The sequence below is a fragment of the Carassius gibelio genome, chromosome B6 (assembly GCF_023724105.1).
Source record: "Carassius gibelio isolate Cgi1373 ecotype wild population from Czech Republic chromosome B6, carGib1.2-hapl.c, whole genome shotgun sequence".
NCBI classification, from domain to species: Eukaryota; Metazoa; Chordata; class Actinopteri; order Cypriniformes; family Cyprinidae; genus Carassius; species Carassius gibelio.
The window spans coordinates 17,967,748-17,989,199 of NC_068401.1; the positions used below are offsets into that span (position 1 = coordinate 17,967,748).

At 37.4% G+C, this 21,452-nt stretch overlaps 2 protein-coding genes across 4 annotated transcripts; one reads left to right on the plus strand and one right to left on the minus strand.

Moving 5' to 3' along the window:
- The first annotated feature begins 5,426 nt into the window (after window positions 1-5,426).
- LOC127959215 (transcription elongation factor, mitochondrial) lies at window positions 5,427-7,668 on the plus strand. Its single transcript, XM_052558248.1, has 4 exons — window positions 5,427-5,597; window positions 5,894-6,363; window positions 6,450-6,599; window positions 7,108-7,668. The coding sequence occupies exons 1-4, from the start codon at window positions 5,555-5,557 to the stop codon at window positions 7,531-7,533; spliced, it is 1,089 nt and encodes a 362-aa protein (XP_052414208.1). The 5' UTR covers window positions 5,427-5,554; the 3' UTR covers window positions 7,534-7,668.
- Window positions 7,669-8,702: 1,034 nt separating this feature from the next.
- Window positions 8,703-18,253, minus strand: atad5b (ATPase family AAA domain containing 5b). Of its 3 annotated transcripts, none has more exons than XM_052558241.1 (14): window positions 17,109-18,253; window positions 16,290-16,440; window positions 15,496-15,889; window positions 14,480-14,568; window positions 14,198-14,343; window positions 13,927-14,080; window positions 13,569-13,742; window positions 13,332-13,471; window positions 12,386-12,479; window positions 12,250-12,314; window positions 11,875-12,060; window positions 9,311-9,969; window positions 9,058-9,210; window positions 8,703-8,938 (listed from the first exon to the last, which is right to left on the minus strand). In XM_052558241.1, exons 1-14 carry the CDS (start codon window positions 17,871-17,873, stop codon window positions 8,866-8,868), a joined length of 3,243 nt encoding a protein of 1,080 aa, XP_052414201.1. In that variant the 5' UTR covers window positions 17,874-18,253; the 3' UTR covers window positions 8,703-8,865. The 3 variants fall into 3 exon arrangements, with proteins under 3 accessions (XP_052414201.1, XP_052414200.1, XP_052414199.1); XM_052558240.1 differs by having other exon boundaries at window positions 9,311-10,101; window positions 15,496-15,886; window positions 17,109-18,251; XM_052558239.1 differs by having other exon boundaries at window positions 9,311-10,101; window positions 17,109-18,250.
- Between the last annotated feature and the right edge of the window lie 3,199 nt (window positions 18,254-21,452).

Genomic DNA, 21,452 nt, shown 5'->3' on the forward strand with positions numbered 1-21,452 from the left:
GCCGCATAAAAACATTACCCTCAGCACTGTGTCTGTTGTGCTGCTGCGCGCACTGGGAGTGGGATGTGCATCCTCAAACAGATTCTAAATTCTCTGGAGCCTCATCTACAAACTCCTGCTGAGAAAGATTATGTTTTTAACAATCAACTTCTTCCCATGAGTAAATAGCATTGACTATATTTGTAAATACATTTCTCAGAATTCTTCAGAATTACTAACATTTTATCAAGATCCATGAATTAATAGTAAATACATATACTGATGGGGCGATTTGATGAAAACACTTTGGTTCCCAAACCTCTCATCTAGACATCTTGCCAGAACTTTATTGGGTCTCATTCACTTCCCATGTGTACACAATTATGCTTTGAAATAATGTGTATTGTATAAAGTGCTATATTAATAAAGGTGACTTGACATATAATTTATAATGAATCTTCAAAATGTTTGCAATAATGTTTAACAGTTCGGGGTTTATACGATAATAGAAAGTCTCCTGTGCTCAGCAAGGCCACATTTATCTGATGAAAAACACAGCAAAACAGTAATATTGTGAAATTATTATTACAATTCACAGTAAATGTTTTTATTATTATTATTATTATTATTAATATTATTGTTCATTAAATATTAAAACAATTCATTCATGTTATTTTTTAATCTTTTTTAATCATTACTCCAGTCCTCAGTGTCATGATCTTTCAAAAATCATTCTAACATGCTGATTTGGTGCTGAGTTATTTTTCAAAATTTTATCAATGATAAAAAACAATAGTGCTGTTTCATATTTTTTAACAGAAATTATTTTAAATCTTTTGACACATTAGGCGTCATTGCTGAATAGAAATAAGCTGCAGATATATTAGAAAGAAATGCATTCATATTTTCATAAATTGGATAAATTAGTGACCCTACAATAAGCATAAAAACCAATCATTTTTAATTGTTGCCCATATAAATGTCACATTCTTTGTTTAGCAGATCAAAGGACAATTGAGGTGCTTGCTGCATGTCAATCATTTAGCAATGTCACAATGCATAAGCCAGAATCAGAGAGTGCTTTAGACAGACTTTTACATTTTTAAAACTGTTTGGGAGGTCCAACAACAACAGTTAAAAAAGACTGCAAAAGAAGTGAGATATATGTAAACATCAGTAAAGCTTTCAATAGAGGAAGGTTAGAGCAGCAAAGTGCATTCGAACAGGTTCAGATCATACTTTGTCGGTTGTAGATATGGGATTTCCTATGTAATGTAGTGTTTTCTTACACAGGGAATTGTACTCATACATACAAACACAAATTTGTGTGGGTCTTGCTCAGAGTCAGAGGAAAGTGAAAGATCTTTAGGAAATGGATGGAAAGAAGTAAGGAGTAATCGGGGAGAAAAATGGAAGAAAAGGAGAGATGAAAAGAGTGGGGAAAGTATAAAGTGCATCATATGGTTTGGAGATCAGATCGGTGTAAGCAAAATTAATCCATTAAAACTGACAAAGATCATAAATAGAGATATAGGAAACATTGATTTTGCTAAAGTTCTCTATGATGGGAATCTGCTAATTGGATGTAATAAAGAAGAGCAAGCAAATAAAACTCTCAAAATTGTCAGTACAAACAGAGTAGGAGATAAAAGTAAAAGTAGTGGCCAAAAAGGGATCATTTTTGGTGTTCCTCTTAATATAGGTATGGACAAGTTTAAAGGTAACTTAAAGGGAGGGAAGATAATAAATGCGAAAAGAATTAAATCAGGTGCATATGGAAACAGAAGAGACACTGAAACAGTAGTAATAGAATTTCAAGAGGATGAAATTCCAAAAAGAGTAATGATGGGTGTGATGAGCTACATTGTAAGAGAATATATACCGGGACCAGTGAGATGTTTTAATTGCCAAAGATTTGTACATGTTGCTACAAGATGTAGAGAACAGTGTACATGTGCTCGGTGTGGAGAAAACCATGAATATGGCAAGTGTGAGGAAGGTGTACAACCAAAATTTTGCAACTGTGGAGAGGCACATAGTGCAGCATTCAGGGGATGTAAAGTATTGAAAATGGAAATGGAGATTCAGAAAAGATGGGTGGAGAAGAAGCTAACATATGCAGAGGCAGCAAAACAGGTTAAAGGGTGTGATGACTGGGTGAAGCTGGAAACAAGTGCGAGTAAAAACAAAGTTTTAATGAGAGACGATAACCAAACAAACTGGAACACAAACAACGCTGGGAAGAAGATACAGTCTGAGATGGTGGAAGGAGGCAATGAATCCAGATGGCAATGTTGAATTGGCAGCATGAGAGGGTGGCACAGGGTGGTACAGTACCCCCCCCCCCCCCCCCCCCCCCCCCCCAAGAAAACCTCCTGGAGGATCCAATATGTACCTAGCAGGTACCCAACTTCTCTCCTCCGGACCGTAACCCTCCCAGTCCACCAGGTACTGGAATCCTCGTCCCCTCCATCTCGAGTCCAGAATACGATTAACTGAATATGTCGGTTCCCCATCTACGAGACGCGGGGGAACCGGAGTAGGCAGATTAATACGTGCATAAAACAGGGGTTTAATCTTGGACACATGAAAGGCGGGATGTATCATCCTGTACGCTGGAGGTAGTTTGAGGCGGACCTTTCACCGGACTAATTATCTTGGTGATAGTAAACGGGCCAATAAATTTGGGAGCTAACTTGTTAGATACGGATCGCAGAGGAATGTTATTGGTAGAAAGCCACACATTCTGACCCACGACGTAAACGGGAGGCTTTGACCGGTGGCTATCGGCCTTGGCCCTCACCCGGAGCAGAGTCTCGCAGGCTCTGGTCCAGGTGCGGTGGCACCTCTGGACAAACGCGTGAGCGCAGGGGACCGCGACTTCAGATTCCAGACTAGGAAAAACTGGTGGCTGGTAACCTAAGCTGCACTGAAATGGAGAGAGGCCCGTGGCTAACCCTGGTAATGAATTTTGAGCGTACTCCACCATAGAGAGTTGTTGGCTCCAGGAAGAAGGATTCTTGGAGACCAAACATCGCAACGTCCTCTCTAAATCTTAGTTGGCTTGCTCAGATTGCCCGTCACTCTGGGGATGATAACCCAAAGACAGGCTAACCGACGCTCCTAGCAGCTTACAAAATTCTTTCCAAAATTTGTATATAAATTGAGATCCCCTTTCAGAAACCACGTCTACCGGGAGGCCATGAAGCCGAAAGATGTGATCTACAACAACTTTCTCAGGTAAAATACACTCGGGAGTCACCTGGCGGGCGGAGGGATCAAAAAGACGTGATAAAGAGTCAGGTTTGACATTTTTGGAACCCGGGCGGTACGATAAAAAAAATGCCCACCGAGCCTGCCTGGAATTGAGTCTTTTGGCAGTTCTAATGTACTCTAAATTCTTATGATCGGTCCAAACAATGAAATGTACCCCTGAGCCTTCCAACCAGTGACGCCACTCCTCTAAAGATAATTTGACGGCCAACAATTCTCTGTTACCAATGTCATAATTGCGGAGATACACGATGGGAGGAAAACACGAAAAACAATACGCAAATCCATCGTCAAACTGGGCCTTGTTTGTAAAACAAGCATCTTCGAAATGCAGGGAACAAACACAAACACTTGCACCACTCCGTTGATGCTCTGTAAAAATAAACTCTATCCACTGGTCCCTTAATGCTGTTTTTTTTTTTTTTTTGGTAATCTGCGCAGGCTTGTCTTGCCCTGCCAACCAAAAATACACTTCTTTTGTGACATTTCGCGACGCTCTCGCTCTGATCAGTGAATGCCTCTGCTCTCAGTGCTTTGCTATACGGGAGCGCGCGCTCTTCCGGCAGACGTGCCCTAGGACCCATATAAGGAAATTCCACTCCATCTTACGTCACAAAGAGCCATACTCGAAAAAAACTTTCTGAAACTTGTGACAAACCGGAAGGAGTATTTTTGGAACAGAAATACTCCTTCAAACGTACAACTTAATTTTTTAAACTTTGTCCATGTTTAGCATGGGAATCCAACTCTTTAACAGTGTAAAAAACTCACCCTTCACCCCCCCTTTAAGAAAAATGTTAGAATTATATAATAGAGTACGGGAGGAAGGAAGACTTCCGAACGTTTGGAAAGAAGCAGTTATAGTACCTATAAGAAAGCCAGGAAAAGATCCATCAATACCCTCTAATTATAGACCGATAGCTCTTACATCGGACTTCTGTACAAATAATGGAAAGGATGATAACGGAAATGTTCACATATTATTTGGGAAAAAAAAGTGGTTTTAGAAAAGGAATAGGAACAATGGATTCTATCGTATGTTTAAAAAATTTAATTAGGAAAGCGCAGATAAATAAAGAGTCCGTAATAGCAATAATTTTGGATTTCGAGAAGGCTTATGATATGATGTGGAGAGAGGGATTTTTGATCAAATTAAAAATGATGAATATAGGTGGAAGAATTTACAATTTGATGAAATATTTTTTGGGGAACAGAAGCATCCAGGTGCAAATAGGGAATGAAGTGCCAAATACATAAGTTCACTATTGTTTTCCATAATGATAAATTATGTATTTAATAAAGTAGAACCAGATATAGATAGATGGAAAGAGGGAAGGAATATTTTATATATATAAATAGGAGGGATATGAATGGGGATTTAAATTCTCAGTGGAGAAAAGTAAAACAGTAATTTTCTCTAGGAAGAGGGTTCTTCCAGAAGCAAGTTTGAAGATGTATGAGAAATCATTAGAAAGGGTGAAGAAGTATTAAAATATCTGCAGAGGAAATGCAAGTAAATAACATCAAGATGAGTCCAACAGTTGTTACTCAAGAATATGAACCATTGGTTTATGTAACACCTCAAGTAGATTTATATTTGTTGGAGGTTAAAAAAACTGAAAGAGAAGCTGAATTGTCATCCGCTTTTACAATATACACCAGAATTCAATACCCTCGGCATTAACAAGTGTATATACAGATGGATAAAAAGATCCAGAAAGTCAAATAACTGGGGCTGCTTTTTTAATTTAATAAACAAAGTAAGTCATAATATAAGATGTGTAGGTAAGTCAAGAAAAGAAGAGGTTATCTTTAACAGGATATTATTAGGGCATTCAAACTTAAATAGCAGTCTTAAAATAAAATGAAAATATGTAAATGCGTTATGTGAACAATGTCATGTTGAAGAAACAATACCTCATGTATTACTTGAATGTAGTAAGTATGAATGGGTAAGAGGAAAAATTATAGTAGAAACAAGGAAAAATGGAATTCAGGATATTAATTTTAAGGTTTTAATAAAATGGGCAAGTGAAATAAGTAGCAAAATATTCTTTGATCTTATAAGAGAGACGGGGTTGTTATACAATTTAGAACTCTGTTCCACAATCCGGAGCAGAAGGTGGCGGTAATGCACCTATTTTACGTTGGTGGCAGTCGCCGTTAAAAAACAAGAAGAAGAAGGAACCAAAGTCACACAAGCCTTGTTTCCACGCGAGCCAGCCCTTTACATCGGACTTCTGAGGGCAATGCATGGGGCACTGTCATATGCAAGGAAAACACAGAGCTGTGGCGATCAAACATGTGGATCGCAAAACGCCTCCTGACCTCCATCTTCCTCAAAGGTAATACAAAATATTAATTTGTTGTAAAGATTTAAGGTATGAAATTCAATTAGAACTAGCCCTTGCAGTGTCAATATTAAGAAATAATTTTTATTAAATCTGTGTATTTATTTATTTATTATGTTTTTGTTGAATAATGTTTCTTAGCTGGGACTTAAAAGTCTAATATCTAACTGAGCTGAATAATGACACTTGTATTCTGTGGAGCTGCCTTATAGCTGAAATTTGATTTTGGTTTGACTTATAATGTGCATGCATGTTTGTTTGATTATTTTCTAACTAAATCATCATTACAGGACATTACAGTCTGTTCTGTCGCCCCCCGAGTTCCTTGCCTAAATATGAGCTCAGATTTTTGCACTGCACCTGCTGCAGAAGGAACAGAACCATGATCTGTGGACTTGACTCCTTGAATGCACCTGTTTCCTCTGAATTATGCCAAGAAAAGGACAAACCCTTGGACTCGTGTTATACCGCAGAGCAGCGTGCTGTCATCCTCCAGCGCCTCAATACAGCCACAGAGTCAGAACTGGAACAGGTCAAATTGCTACGAGGACGGAAAGCTGTTAACATTGTCAAACACAGAACCGCACATGGACCATTCAACAGTCTAGAGAGTGTCATGAATGTACCCTTACTGAAACACAAGAGTGCTGTCATAGTCTTTAACTCTATCCTTAACCCAGCAGACAAGAAAGAGAGGAAAAAGGGAAAAGTCCATCTGGCTAAATTTATAAGACCTGAAGTTGACCGAGCTCTGTTGGAGGTGAGGCAAATCTGTTTAAACCACTACATTTAATAGCTTTGAGTTTTTGTTCTGTGCTTTGTTTTATTTTTGATTTTTTTTTGCAGGATGCAAGCTCCATAGTGTCCATTGTTTGTGGTACTAATAAAATTGCATGGACACACATGGATCGTGCAAGGACTGTCTTAGACTGGCAGCAAGCAGAGTGCAAAAGTTTTATGAAAGGAATGTACATGGCATCCGATTATTTGGAAGATGTGAGTTAATCAATTAAGCATTTTATATTCACAATACCATATTTGCAATTTCTTTTAAGAAAGCAAACCAGCAACCCTTGTAGTTTGAAGAAAGATCCTTTACTTTATTACTGTGACAGATCTGAGTCAAAGTTATTATTGAAAATAAAAAGCTGTAGGGGCAGTTCTGTGCATTGGTTGTTGAATGGATTGAGGCAGATCTGAATGCAAGCTTGCAGTCGATAGCAATAAGGGGCAAATCAAATCATAAAATGATTTAGGCAAGTTTCATTGAATATCCAATTATGACATTTTGATTAAAAATGATTAGGTCAAAACTATAAAAATGAAACCCATAGATAGATGAATTGTTCACAATAAGATCTGTATATATTTCTTTATTCAGCTGAACACAATATAAGATATTTTGAAAACCTTCTGTATAGACTAGAGCATCTTATTTGATAGTGAATTTGCACTGGAATAACAAGTGATCATACTTAAGATGTATATTCTTTGTCAACCCTAGATCTCCACGGTGATTTCAAGCTTTCCTCCTGCTGACTTTTTTTTGGTGGAGAAGCCAGGCATCTCTCCCCAGAATACGTCCCTTTATCCAGTCTTGGTCCATCTCCGAACAGTAGAGGCCATGCTATTTGCTTTACTCACTCCAGTGAGGGAACCAGGAAGCCCCCCAAAAGTCCTTAACATGATGCGCACAGCTGTTGGCCGCCATTTCAACTTAATTGTGGGAGATTGTCGGACAAGTGGAGCGGAGACAGTGAGGAAGATGATGACGGAGTCTGTGATAAAACAAGATCCACGTGTTCTTTTTCCTCATGATTTGGTGTTAAAGCACAGAAACTCCTTTCAGATGAGTAGTAGGAACAGAGGGGAAGAGCTATGTGATGCTCTCCTGCAAGCTGTTGCGTTTTTTGAACTCCTGCGGGAGTGAATCATTACTGATTGGCTTTTTCTCATTTGTTGGGCATTGGAGCTCGTTCTCCCTTTCACTGAGTAAAGTTTTGTTCAATGCTTTCTCTGAAACAAAGACTATATATATTAAAATTAATTTGTTGCTTGTACCTGACACAGGATTTGATTTTTCTATTTCTCGGTGTTAAACTAGAACCTAGTCAGTGTTGAGGAGAAACTTTAAAAATGCATGCTAAATAAATTCTACAGTAACACTATATTATAGCAATGTTAAAGAGGGATAGTTGACCCCAAAATGAAAATTCTGTCGTCATTTACTCACCCTCAAATTGTTTCTGTATGAGCTCCGTTCTTTGTTAAATATTATCTTGAAGAAACCCTTAATGACTTAAGGGTGAGAAAATGAAGACAACTTTCTTTTGGGGGAACTATCCTGCCACTCTAAATTTTATTTCATGAGTTTGCCTCCCCATCCAGACCTGATGGTTAGTGGTAAACAAACTTGGCTTGTTGTCCTCATTGGAAGCTTGGCTTGAGCTCCAAGCTCAAATCCCAACATTGCAGTACTACCTAGAGAGAGAATAACAAAAATAGAGGAGGAGATGGGGAGGTGGAGGGATGCCGGAAGAATACGCTGGGAAGGCAAAGTGAGTGCTGCTAATATAGGCTAGTAATGATGATTGCCGTCCGGGACTGAATTATTATGCTCCTCCTGAACCTACTTTTGTAACTTCATGCAATATTTAACTCTTGGTCCTTGCTGCACTTCTCTACCAACCAATTACAGTGGATCCCCCCCAACTCTGCACATTTGTATATCTCCCTAATAAAACACTCTTGATTCAATGCATTAGCTTGTTAGTAGGAACTTCAAGACCTGAAATGGTTGTGCCATATGCAGGAAACATCCAAAATATGTACTGTTAGGGGTACGTCGGGACAAAATAATGTGAACATCTATTATCATAGGGGTAAATATTATTTGTGTAGGTTACAGTGAAACATTTTTATATTCTCCAAGTTCTACATAAGCATAGTTTATGTTCTGTACAAGCATCACATAAGTGAACTATCCTGTTAAGGAGAACTGACAGTTGGTTAAAAATAATTGAATATGTGGAATTGAAAGTGAATTTAATTTGCTTAATGAGAATGTCATTTAAGTGCATTTCGGGTACTTTCCACTGCTAATGAGAAAAATATATCTCTTTATTTTCCAAAAATAAATGATCTAGCATACAAATATTTCTGTGACTCTACAATCTATAAACACAAGTCACACTCATGTCACAATACAGTAAACAGTTTAGAAGTTATGGAGGATTTTCTAAAGCAGTATGTCAATCACAAATCAGGGGAAATCCAAGGCCATGAATTCCAGCAAGCTTCTGGGCAGATGAAGGCTTGAGAGGTAGTGTGAATGTCTGAATGTGAGAGACAAATAAAAATATTTTTTAAATCACATAAATTGAACAAATATCAAATTAAAGAATTACTGTATATACATTTTATATTAAGCACTAGAACTTTCCTTTCAAAATACCTTAAAGAGCACTGTTCTTTAGCTTTCTCAGCTCTGCAGATTGAACGCATAGTGGGCAGGTAGTCCATGGAAAGAACATGTTTATTACTATGACAATAGAACTTTTTGCTGGAGATCAGATTGGATACTATCTCATTGCGCTTCTGGACACCACTGTAAAAAGTCGGAATCAGACACAACAAAAAATGAGTATACATAATATACACAATGATGAAGTTAAAGCTTCGTTAATATTTTAATTTAAAATACACACCTAGGTTCACAGAATTTGCATTGACACAATCTGAGTTTTTTGTTGTCAGATGGCAGAGACGGGGCATAAATCATTTGTTCCCATTTCTCTGAAGACAACTCCTTCCTTAGTTTAGCAGCTTCCATCCAGATCCCAGAGAGTTCAGTCCGACACTGATGGAAACCCAGACCTTCCACAATGCCCAATATCTGTGATGAATTCTCATAACTTTGTCCGATCTGCTCCTCTCTTGGTAAGTCCAATAAGCCATCCTTCAATGAGGCGCCCATCCAACTATGAGGTTCCGACTTACAAAGTCCAGTTCCTCTGACAGATGGTCTTTGTAAATAAGCATCCAAAAAAGACATGTTTTCAAAAAACTTTGCAATGCACACCATGTGCTGAAAAACCAGAACAAATGATTCATCTTGTCCATGGACATCTGATTTGGAAGCCAAATGTTTTGTTTGTTTTGAAGGGGCTGAGGACTTATCAGATGCATCCGAAGAGAAAAGTTTGAGATGTGGGTTAGAAAAAGTTTTTGGTTCACAAGATGACAAATGTTTTTTTCTTCTGCATTTAGAGAGCCTGTCTGGTCTAACCTCACGTACATTTGTGGAGGTCTTTAACAAGTCTTTGATTGCCTTTTCTTCTTTCGTCTTGTGATTTATTGACTGTTTCTGATAAGAAGATTGAAAATAGAAGTGTGGAGAAAAGAGACTTTCGATGTTAGAGTACAATAGACCTGCTCCCATTTTCTCTTCCAGGATCTCCAGATACCTGCTGTTTTCCAACTCAGTCCAGGATTCACACTGGGTAATTTAAAACAGATAGCATGCATCGATTTCAGCTTATGAATCAGTGCAAGTGGTTTACTAGCTTTGTGACACTATCAGCAAAGTGTTGTCCACCTTTATGCTTATTAATGTAAAGATCCACCCACTTAAAGGGGTATAGTTCACCCAAAAAATTACTCACCCTCATATCGTCCCACATATGAATTTCTTTCATCAAATAAACAGAAAAATAATACAATAAATATTGATGCTTCAAAACTTCTGAAGCAAAGCAGTAGGTGTGTGTAAATATATATATTTTTTAACTATAAACCATGGCTTCCAGCCAATTGGTCTATATGCTTTATTTAGAGGGTAAAGTCCGCTTGATGTAAACGTAACAGTGTCGTGAAGCTCATGTGAGATGTAACACTACAGTGTGACATTATAGAGATGGATTATATTTCAAAAGAAATTTGTGAAAGAAAATCACAGATCTGAGATAGATGACATGTGAAGTGACCAACGACAGTTAAATTTGTGGGTAAATATTTTAAACTGATAATGCCATAATAATACACCAAGACTTTGGCCCAATCCCAATTCTACCCCTACCCCTTCGCTCTTCCCCTTTCCAAAAACTTTCCGAATTTTTTTTTTTTTGAAGGGCTATCTGGCCCTTCTCCTTATCCCTACCCCTCCAACCAAAAGATAATCAAGACACCCCTACCCCGTGAACGTGTGAAGATTATCTTTTGGTTGGAGGGGTAGGGGTAAGGAGAAGGGCCAGATAGCCCTTCAAAAAAAAAAGTTTCGGGACCACACTTCAAACGAAGGGGTATGAATTATCTCGGCAACATGGCTGCTATGGTGAACAAAAAGACACATAATGTAAGCTTTTTTTGGCATAAATAAAGATTTTAAAGAAAAGTAATCATTTGTTTTATGTTCCATTCAATTGTGAGTTCATATTAACGTCCATGTTACTCAAAGAAATGTTTGCAAAAAAAATCGCTAATATTTGCTTACGTCATATCATTACAGACTGCATGATAGTGCCACAGCGTATGTCTGATCAGGGCGATAAATGCCGTAGACATTGATGGGGGCTAATCCACCCAATAATTAGAAATCGCTTAACCATTTTCTCAAATATTGCTTATTCGAGAGAGAAAGACAGAGAAATGGAAGTTGCGATTGTATCCTCTTGTCGCTGGAAAATATAAGGTAGCGATTCAGTATTTAAACTGTATTTAATAAAAGTCGTGGCACAGCGTTGGTCGACAAGTTTATTTTCTCCTGGATGTGTGAGCTACACGATTTCTGATATGTATGTGTGTCAGTAAACAGCTCATTAATACAGAACAATAATTAAAGGCTCTAATGCACACCAGCATATGTGTTTATTGTAAGAGCTAAATGACGAATGACGTGTGATGGCATAGTAGTGGTGTCCCAATCCTTAGGGGAATATTTTCTTCCCCACCCCTTGACACTCTGTTTCAAGGGACAAGGGGTATAAAAGAGAATTGGGACTGGGCCTTTCAGGTGTATCATAAACTTGTCAGTTGGATACACTTCCACAGTGCAGTGTTACTATACTAGCAAATAAAAAAAAAACATATGGGCAAGATGTTGTAATCTAATATTCTATATTGCTATTAAGATTTAAGAGAGCAGCAACACGCAACATTGATCTAACACATGATCATGCAAAACAAAAACTTCTGGAGACTGACAACTGTTTGCATCTCTATAATTTCATGTGAAGAAAATTTAAAGTAGTAAATAAATATTAGTCTGACTCACTTTGAGAATGTTCTTGAGAATTTGCAGTTCTGTGCTCCCTCCACCGCTACAGGCCCAGAGCTGAAGCTGGAGAATACTCTGTCTGATATCCCCTTTATTCTGACACAGCAAAAAGGCCACGTCCTCTGGATCGGTCCTCGTGTTCTCCACCACACACAAACACTGCAGATAGCTCCTGATGGTCTCCTAAGTTTAAAATGATACATAATATTATAACTTCAAATAAATATGCAATTATTTGAAATAACAACAATGCTGTCAGATTACAGCTAATTTTAACAAATGCACACCAACTGTGGCATTAAAAGGTGAACAGTAGTTTTCGATGTATTTGGCGTACAATAATATCTGCTTTCAAATATTGGTTTTTCTCACCAGTGAAGGAGTTTGGAAATGGATTTCATCAAAATGCCCCTTAAGTCTTCCGCTAAATGATGGGTCTACGAACAAGAAACATTTTAACAAACAAATAAATGCTTGAGTGCATTTTATGCAGTAAAGCATTGCTCACCATTGGTTGTCAGGATTATTGGTCTTTTGGTTGTGCTCATGAAAGTCTTAATAGCTGCAAGAAATCCAACATCTTCAGGGAAAATGACATCAACCTGGGGGACACATTTAAAGGGTTAGTTGCCCAAAAATGAAAATTCTGTCATTAATTACTTACCCTCATGTCGTTCTAAACCTGTAAGACCTTCGTTCATCTTCGGGACACAAATTAAGATATTTTGATGCATCCTGAGAGCCCTCTGACCCTCTCATAGACAGCACCCTCCCATGGATACTACATTACCGATGTCCTTGCTATGTTTCTGGACCTTGATCATCAAGGTCCAGAAACATAGCAAGGACATCGTTAATGTAATCCATGTGACATCAGGTGTTCAACTATAATTTTACGAATCTATAAGAATACTTTTTGTGTGCACATCTTCAGGGGATAGTCAGCAAAATGGGGCTAGGGTGACGTGGAGATGAATTTTTCAATAAAGTTGTTTTGTTTCTTTTTCTTTTGCGCAGAAACGGTGTTCTCATAGCTTCGTAAAATTGCGGTTGTCACATGGATTACTTTACTTATGTCCTTGCTATGTTTCTGGACCTTGATCATGGTGGTATCCTTGTTGTCTATGGGACAACCCATAAGCCCCCAGATTCCATCAAAAATATCTTAATCTGTGTTCCAAAGATGAACGGAGGTGTTTCGGGGTTTCGAACGACATGAGTTTGAATAATTAATGACAATTTTCCTTTTTGGGTAAACCTTCCTTTTAACACTGGCAGCACATTAAAAACTTGTGTCAACAAGTAAAAAGGAGTTTAAATCAGCAAAACCAGTTATTTATACTAATAGACTATTTATTCATTAAGTCTGATGCTTTATAATCATTTAACACAGCAAATATACAAATCATGAAGTGTTATGTAATCCATTTCAGCTTCCCCATTATCATTCTTACCTCCTCAAATAGTATAAGTGACATGGGGACTGTTCGGCTCTGTCCAAGTGAAGTAGGACATGTTGATTCTTGATCACCTTGTCTTTTGTCCTTAAAACCAGACATTGATTTCTGAAGTCCATCTGGTTTCAGTTTGCCAGCTGTTGTAATTACATTTGTGATGAATAAATCAAAATAATAAATCACAATTGTTTATTTATACTATCCACTATATGCTCCACTATATAGTACACTTACCATGTATATAACGTTCAGGACCATCAGAGGTTTTACCTACAGACTTTTTGCTACTCAACTTGAAAAAGCGAGTTAGTTTTACTGGCTGTGGTTTAGTGCCTAGACGGCAAATGCTAGGAGAACGAGAACTAGAACTAGTTTTCCTTAGATGATGATTCATATTGCCTTTCTTGCCTGTGGAAAAAAGAAGATATAGTAAATGTTTTCAAAATTATTTAGATTCAATACACAAAATAAATGATATTTTTACTGATGTTTAATGTATATGAGAATCTATGAGACTCCATTTATACATTTTGTGCAAAAAAAGTGTTAACTAATTAAACAAGAATATATATAATCTAAGAAGTTCACTCACAAGGTGGATCAGATTTAATTTTGCTTAGATTAATGATTTCAGATTTGAGGGTTTTCATTTTCTGAATGTCCACCTGATGAGACTGAGTTGCTTCTGTCAGCTGGGAGAGTATGAGACGCCCACAGCGCAGAACTGAGCTATTCACCTCAAACACCTAGGAGACCAAAAAATAGAGGAAAATAAAATTAAGGCTGGTTTAACAGACAGTCAGAACTTTACTTGGTGTAATATTTGTAATAGCATCGATATAAAGAGAACATTGGACTGAGACCTTGAATCCCAACTCTTGTGCACAGGCATACACAGCAGCCGTTTTGCCCACTCCTGATGGACCAATCATGAGCACTGTGTTACACAGCTCCTGTTCATGGCCTATGGATACAGTATCACCTTCAAAATCACCACAGTCCCATGACTCTACAGGTAAAGAGATTTGTACACATTTATTAGTTTTAGAAATTAAAGAAGAAAAAAATTTATTGACATATTGCATGTAATATCATATACTGTTATTTCAATAACTGCATGTGTTCAATATGGACAATTTCATTACCATGACTATTTTCTATCTTCATCCTCCTTTCTTCTTGTCTTCTTCTCCTCTCCTCTTTGTCTGCTCTTATTTTCCATTCTTTCAACCAGCTGCCATTGGAGAAATTAACAAAATGAAAGACACTTCTCTATGCCAATATTGTCTAGTATATTAATAATTGGCCATTGTTATCATTATTTGTAAAATGCTTAACATTATTATTTTTATTTTAAGTGACAATTTTAGAAAGTTTTTCTAGAACAGTGGTTCTCAAGCTTTGACTTTAAGGCCCTTATTGTCTACAAACATTATTTTTGTGTGTGTGTGTGTGTGTGTGTGTGTTCGTATTAAATGAGTAACTAGTCATTTTTATTTATATAGCGATTTAATATAATTTTGTATATTCTATAAAAAAAAATCCAGAATTTCTGAGGCCAATAGTGGGTTTAAAAGGTCTAGAACAGCAGTTCTTAATCCTGGTCCTCGTGAACCCCCACTCTGCACTTTATCTATGTTTCTCTTACCGCTTCAGGGGTTTGTTTCATTCAACTGTAAGTGCCCTGCGAAGTGGACATCACAGGATATTCTTCCATGATTCCAGTTCAAAAGAATTGTATATGTTCCATTCAAAGTGTATACAATGTGCAGGATGTGACTTCTATGCAAATATCATGATTACGGTTAAATAACCCTTCATACTTCTGGAATAAGTTTTGTCTGTGTGGAGACGCTGCAAACCATGGTGTAGTGCAAATCTGTTTTTAAGTGAAGTAAACTTCAGCCGAATTCCTGTGTGCAGAAAGTAGAGAACAGTGAACACTACGTAGGGAACATGTCAACTGGAACACAGTTCATTCATGGAGCTCTCTTCTAAATCAGGTGTGTTAAACAAAAGAGACATTCAAAATATGCAGAGGTCGCGAGGACCAGGATTAAGAACTTGCAGGTCTAGAATAAACACGTTTATGGGTTCATTATTCCATCAATTATCAGGCTATACAACAACCATCGGGCATTAAAGCAGCGACACCTTTCACCTGTGTAGTTGCCCTACTGATGCGGAGTTGCCAATGACTTCACTAGACTGTTGAGGCTGATATTTGTCTGTCCAGAGAAGATCCTCTCTTCGTAGTTGACTAGGCCATGGGTCCTGAGGAGCAGATTCATTCTGCACTGGTTCAGTGACTACAGCACAGAATCTAGGTGGTTGTTGCCTCCGTTTTGTTCGGCTCAGTCTGTTTCTGTACTTTGCATGAGAGGGGACCAAACCATCTGAAAATTGTTCAAAGTGCAACTTATCGGCAGAAACTGAGTCTTTATTTGTCCTGTGACGTTTGTATGTCCTGCCACAGGTCTGTTCCTCCAACTCTTGTTTTCTCTTTTTCTGGTCAGAAGCTGAAGGATGCTTGGAATCATCAGTTTCATCTGCTTCTGAAAATAAATGGCAGACTAAGAAGTCCAACATGGGGGGAAAAATATACTTTCACAAAATATATTAAGTATATTATAGTAAAATCATGTCAGATCTTTTTATACCATTAGTGTAATATTGTACCAGTATGCACACCCTTTTGTATGTACTCCAAATCTTACTAAGAAAAATTTTAATCCTCTGGTCATTATTTAAGTAATTCTGATTAACCCTCAATAACAATCAGCTATTTCAATAAGATTTTTTTTGCATCGTTTGGTCACATTTTATTGGCTTGGATTTTTCATACCCAGGGTAAGTACAATATAAAGACCTACGTCTGTTACCTCCTCTTTTAAATATTTAGAGGTTAAGCTGAGAACAGTTGTTTGTTCTTAAAATATATTTTTATTTTCCTACCAAAAGCAGAAATATCCTCCTTAGGTGCAGTTCTCTTCCTCAGGAGAAGAGTGAAGAACCTGTGGACAGGAAACTGCAAATTGAGTATCTGAATCTCTTCCAGCAACTCACTGCTCATTTCATTGCCAAATTCATTTCTCCATCCAGATTTCTGAGGGGAAAAAAAGACAAAAACTTGAGCAATCAAATTATTCTACTGCACGCCATAAAATAATGATATAAATGTATCATATGTATGTTTTACATACACTGTTTAATTATTTTGATACAAATGCCAAGAAAGTGAGCCTTGCCACCTAACCCAGTGGTCCTCGACAATTTTGACCCAAAGTTGCAGTTGTCCAACACAATACTGAAATGTAATATATTAAATGAATTAACCACAATTAATCTCGGTATTTAATAAGTTGTTCCTCAACAAAACAATGGGTATTAAGGGAAAAACAAAGAAATATGATTTGATTTCCTTTTACATTTCATTAAGAGTTATTTTTTTAGCATATTCATACATGAATAATTTAAATGTAAGATTTAAATGTAAAGTAATCCTGCAGCCCATTGGAAGTTCGAAGCCCTGTTTGAGAACTGCTGACCAAACACAAAATAATGTCATCTGTCTGATTAATATGGGTAACTGACATTTACTGAAAGTCATTTAAGTCACGTTAAACTTTCGTTTTAAAACTATTTCCAAATGTAAAACTTTTTCTGACAATAATAAAAACTACATTGCTAAAACAGCTACATTGAAAATGATGAACATATACAGTAGTTGATTCTTGTCTCTTATATTAGCAAAGCAGATTTAAGCAAACCCACCATTTCTCTGAGGGGGCTGCCACAGATGCGCTCAGTAGCCGGATGAGGGATGAGAGTCAGGGCTTGACCAGTACCATGTTTAGTGCTCTGTATTTGTCCAATGTTAATTTTCACCTCTGGCAGATCCAGTAGGTCCTTGTCACTGGTGTTTATTCGTAAACAGCTGGGCAACCCCTCTTTATCAGCTCTAAAACAATCAATGTCTTTTAAGCTTTTGTCACTTGAGCCATGTTCTCTCCCTGCAGGAATGGGGACGAACTGCAAACTCATATTGCTGCTCATCATCTTTAATGTCAGTTTACTGCATTTCATATATCCCTCGTTTTGCATTTGAGAAACTTTTTGCAGCGTTTGAGAATGGTGTCCTTCTTTTCTTACGCTTTCTGTGAGAAGATCTAATGATGCAGGAGGAAGAGCTGAATTGTCTTCATTGCCAGCAACGTTAGGAGCATCTGTAAATAATTTTCCTTTACGGTTATTTAGAACATCATCACAAATTGACCAGGACTCGGTGGCCTTAGTTACATGAGTGGGAGTGTTTCCGTAGCCAGTGAAATCCTCCGGTCTTGTTTGTGTTTTCGCTCGTTTTAGCCTGTTGTGTTTTGGATGTACCTGCGTTTTGATTCTGCTGTCCGTCTCTAACGTTAGTAGGTTCTCCGAATAAAAGGTCCTTCTGTCGGAGACACTTCCGGAAGAGTTCTTGATTCTAGTGTGCTCAGATAGAAAGAATCGTGTCTCCATTTTGCCATCGATATAATGATCCATTTCTAAAATAAGCACTGCAGCAAATAGCAGTCAGCAGTGCTATCTTGAAATATCGTTGTTCCCGGTTGCATTTTCTGGCTTTTGACAAAGTCATAACTCTATATTACCTAAGAATAGAGAACACGTTTTGTGCCTTATAGCACTTTTTAATTCACTGGACCTAAATATTTGTAGTAGTATAACTGTTTAAAATCTCGCGCCTAGCACAAGGGCGCTTGCTCGCGAGTTGCATCAATCAGATTCATTCTCACGTATGACGTCCTTCTTCTTCTTCTTCTGTTGAGTTTTATGGCAGTTTACAAACAAAGTGTATTACCGCCATCTGCTGGACTGAGGTGCAGTTCATTTTGGGTTTTTAAAGAAACTGAATAAAGCAAAAAATAAAATAAAAAAATTCTAAATCCTACATGCTAACTGTGTATCTTTGATGAATGCTACTATAGAGCTATTTATGCTTCCTGACCTGGGCTCTGCCAATAATGTTTCCAAGGAGAATGCTTTCTTAGCTGTATTAACTGCCCTTTTCAGTATTTCTCTTTCCCTATTAAACCTTCTACATCTTAAAAGGACATGCTCCACATCTTCTCTCTCTCCACAAACCTCACAATTCCCAGATGGATGTTTCTTTATGATAAATAAATTGCTATTTAAACCAGTGTGTCCTATTCGTAATCTGTTAAACCAAACCTCCTCCTGTCTATTTGTGTAACTGGTCCTTTTCCTTGATATTTCTTGTTGTAATTTATATAAATGTCTACCCCTCCTCTCCCACTCAGACTGCCCCATTGCATTCATTTTTTGTTTGATTATTACCTTTATCTCTGACTTACTAAGTGGAACATTTATTTGAATTTCCTCTTCTTTTGTTGCCTCTTTTGCAAGTTTGTCAGCTTGTTCATTCCCTTCTAAACCTTTTTGTGTGGGGACCCATACAAACTGCACTATTGTTTCCTGTTGATTAATTGTAAACATGATTTGATTGATTTCATTCAGGAGGTCCTGTCTACACCCTGATTCACCATTCTGAATAGATGTTAATGATGACATAGAATCAGAGCAGATAACAGCTTTAAGGAGCCTAGCCTCTTCTAGCCATTGCAATGCAATGATAATGGCTACCATCTCCGCAGTATAGATAGATAAATGATCAGTAGTTCGCTTTTTGATATATATCTCTGATTCAGGAATATGCACCCCAATTCCAGTCTTACCCTCAGAATCCTTTGATGCGTCTGTATATATTTTTGCAGTATTGTAACACATATTCTCAATATACTGCCCTACCATATCTTTTGTTTCTATGATTACCCTGGGAGAACAAAACAACCAAGGTGGGGTTATTGCCAGAGGCAAGGTCTTGCTACAATGTATATCCTCTATCTTTAACTGATTTGCTAATCTGTTGGCATCCCACCCAAAGCTACATATCTGCGATCTCCCATATTCCCAACACTCACTTAGGACTTCCTTAGTAGGGTGTGATGCATTATGTCCTTTTAAATTGATCCAATAAGCCATACACAATTTCAGGCGCTGGAGGTTTAATGGCATTTCTTCTGTCTCTACTTGTAGCGCTGGTACAGGAGATGTTCTAAACGCCCCACTACATACTCTTAGACTTTTAGCCTGCATTCTGTCCAGTTCTTTGATTTGTGTCTTTGATGCAGATTGGTACACAATACATCCATAATCAAATACTGATCTAATCAAAGCAATATAAATTCTTTTAAGGGATGTTCCTGAAGCTCCCCATTTGTACCCTGTTAAACATTTCAATACATTATTTCCCTTTTTGCATTTTTCCAACATATTTTGGATATGTTCCTTAAATGTTAATTTTACATCAAGCCACACTCCAAGGTACCTAATAGTATTAACTTGCTTTAATTGTTGTCCATATAGCTTTAGTTCTACAGTAGGGTGATTTCTTTTCTTTGAAAAACAGATAACTTGTGTCTTCTCCACTGATAAATGAAAACCCCATTCAAATGCCCATTTTTCAACCTTGTTAATAGCTAGTTGCATCTTAGCTGTAATGTTTTCTATATTACGCCCTCTTACCCACAAAGCTCCATCATCAGCATATAATGCTCTGTTTATTCTCATATCTTCTATTGACTCAAATATGTCATTAATCATTAGGTTGAAAAACACTGGACTGCGCACACTGCCCTGAGGTGTCCCATTTTCTATAGAATATGTCTTGGAAACATTAACCCCAACTCTGACTTCAATTGTTCTGTCTTTTAAAAAAGTCCCTAATCCAATTGAACATCTTCCCACCTATGTTCATCCTATTCATCTTGATCAATAATCCCTCCTTCCATAGCATATCATATGCTTTTTCTATATCAAACAAAGTAGCCAGAACTACTTCTTTATTATTTTGTGCTTTCCTTATCAGATTCTCCAAACAAACTACAGGGTCCATTGTTGTTCGACCACTGCGGAACCTGCTCTGATGTTTAGAGAGATCTTTCTTTTCAACCTCATACATTAACCTCCTAACCACCATTCTTTCCATTAGTTTACATAAATTCGACGTCAATGAAATTGGTCTATAGCTTTTAACTTCAGTTCTGTTCTTTCCCAGTTTCCCAATAGGAACCACTACAGAGTGTTTCCAACACAAAGGTAATTTACCTTGCTCCCAGATCTTGTTATAAAGTTTTAGAATTACACATTTGGCTACATCATCTATCTCCTTAATCATTTTGTAGCATATACCATCCTTCCCTGGTGAAGTATTCTTGACCCCATTTAATGCTCTCTTAAGCTCAAATAAAGTAAACTCCTTATCAAGTACGATCTCACTATCTACCTTTTTCCCTAGTAATCCTTTATTTTCCTCCATTACTTTAACCTTCCATGATACTTCTCCATCTGTTAAGTTTTTTGAGCTATGAACCTTGACAAACCCTTTAGCAAGCATCTCAGCTTTCTCCTGATTAGTCACTGCCTCAACCTCATTATTTTTAATCACAGGTATAGAGAATTCCCTTCTCATTCCTCCCATTTTCTTAATCATGCTCCAAACATCCCCCACTTTAACTTCTGCCTCAATCGTACCACAAAATTCACGCCAATATTTCCTTTTTGCCTCTCTTACAACTTGTTTAACCTTTGCCTGTGCTCTTTTAAATTCTATTAAATTTGTATATGAATGGTTTGACTTTAAATTTCTGAAGGCTTTATTTCTGAATTTTACTGCTTCCTTGCATTCATCTGACCACCAAGGTACCATTTTCCTTTTCCTCATTCCAGAAGATTTACCAATAACCTCCTCCGCTGCCTCACACAATACATTTGTTATTTTTGAGTTTAATTCATCAACATCACAACTCCTTTCTGATATTATCTCCATCATCTTACCATTCACTTTATAACTATACAACCCCCAATTTGCCTCTCTCATTTTCCATCTTGAAAACCAGTTCTTTTAGACACAATTTTGTATGACGTCCACTCCGCTTATTGGATATGATTGTTGCGAGGGCGTGGCTTTTCTCGTTACGCCCATAAACCACTGATCCATTATATTATAAAGAAACCCATTTCAAGTTTAATGCACAGATAAAG

Coding starts and splice junctions, on each gene's coding strand:
- LOC127959215 (XM_052558248.1), top strand. CDS start 5,555: ATGTGGATCGCAAAACGCCTCCTGACCTCCATCTTCCTCAAAG. Junction 5,598..5,893: donor GACCTCCATCTTCCTCAAAG/GTAATACAAAAT, acceptor TCATCATTACAG/GACATTACAGTCTGTTCTGT. Junction 6,364..6,449: donor TTGACCGAGCTCTGTTGGAG/GTGAGGCAAATC, acceptor TTTTTTTTGCAG/GATGCAAGCTCCATAGTGTC.
- atad5b (XM_052558239.1), bottom strand. CDS start 17,873: ATGGATCATTATATCGATGGCAAAATGGAGACACGATTCTTTCTATCT. Junction 14,344..14,479: donor GAAGATAGAAAATAGTCATG/GTAATGAAATTG, acceptor CTTTACCTGTAG/AGTCATGGGACTGTGGTGAT. Junction 14,081..14,197: donor CACAAGAGTTGGGATTCAAG/GTCTCAGTCCAA, acceptor TTGGTCTCCTAG/GTGTTTGAGGTGAATAGCTC.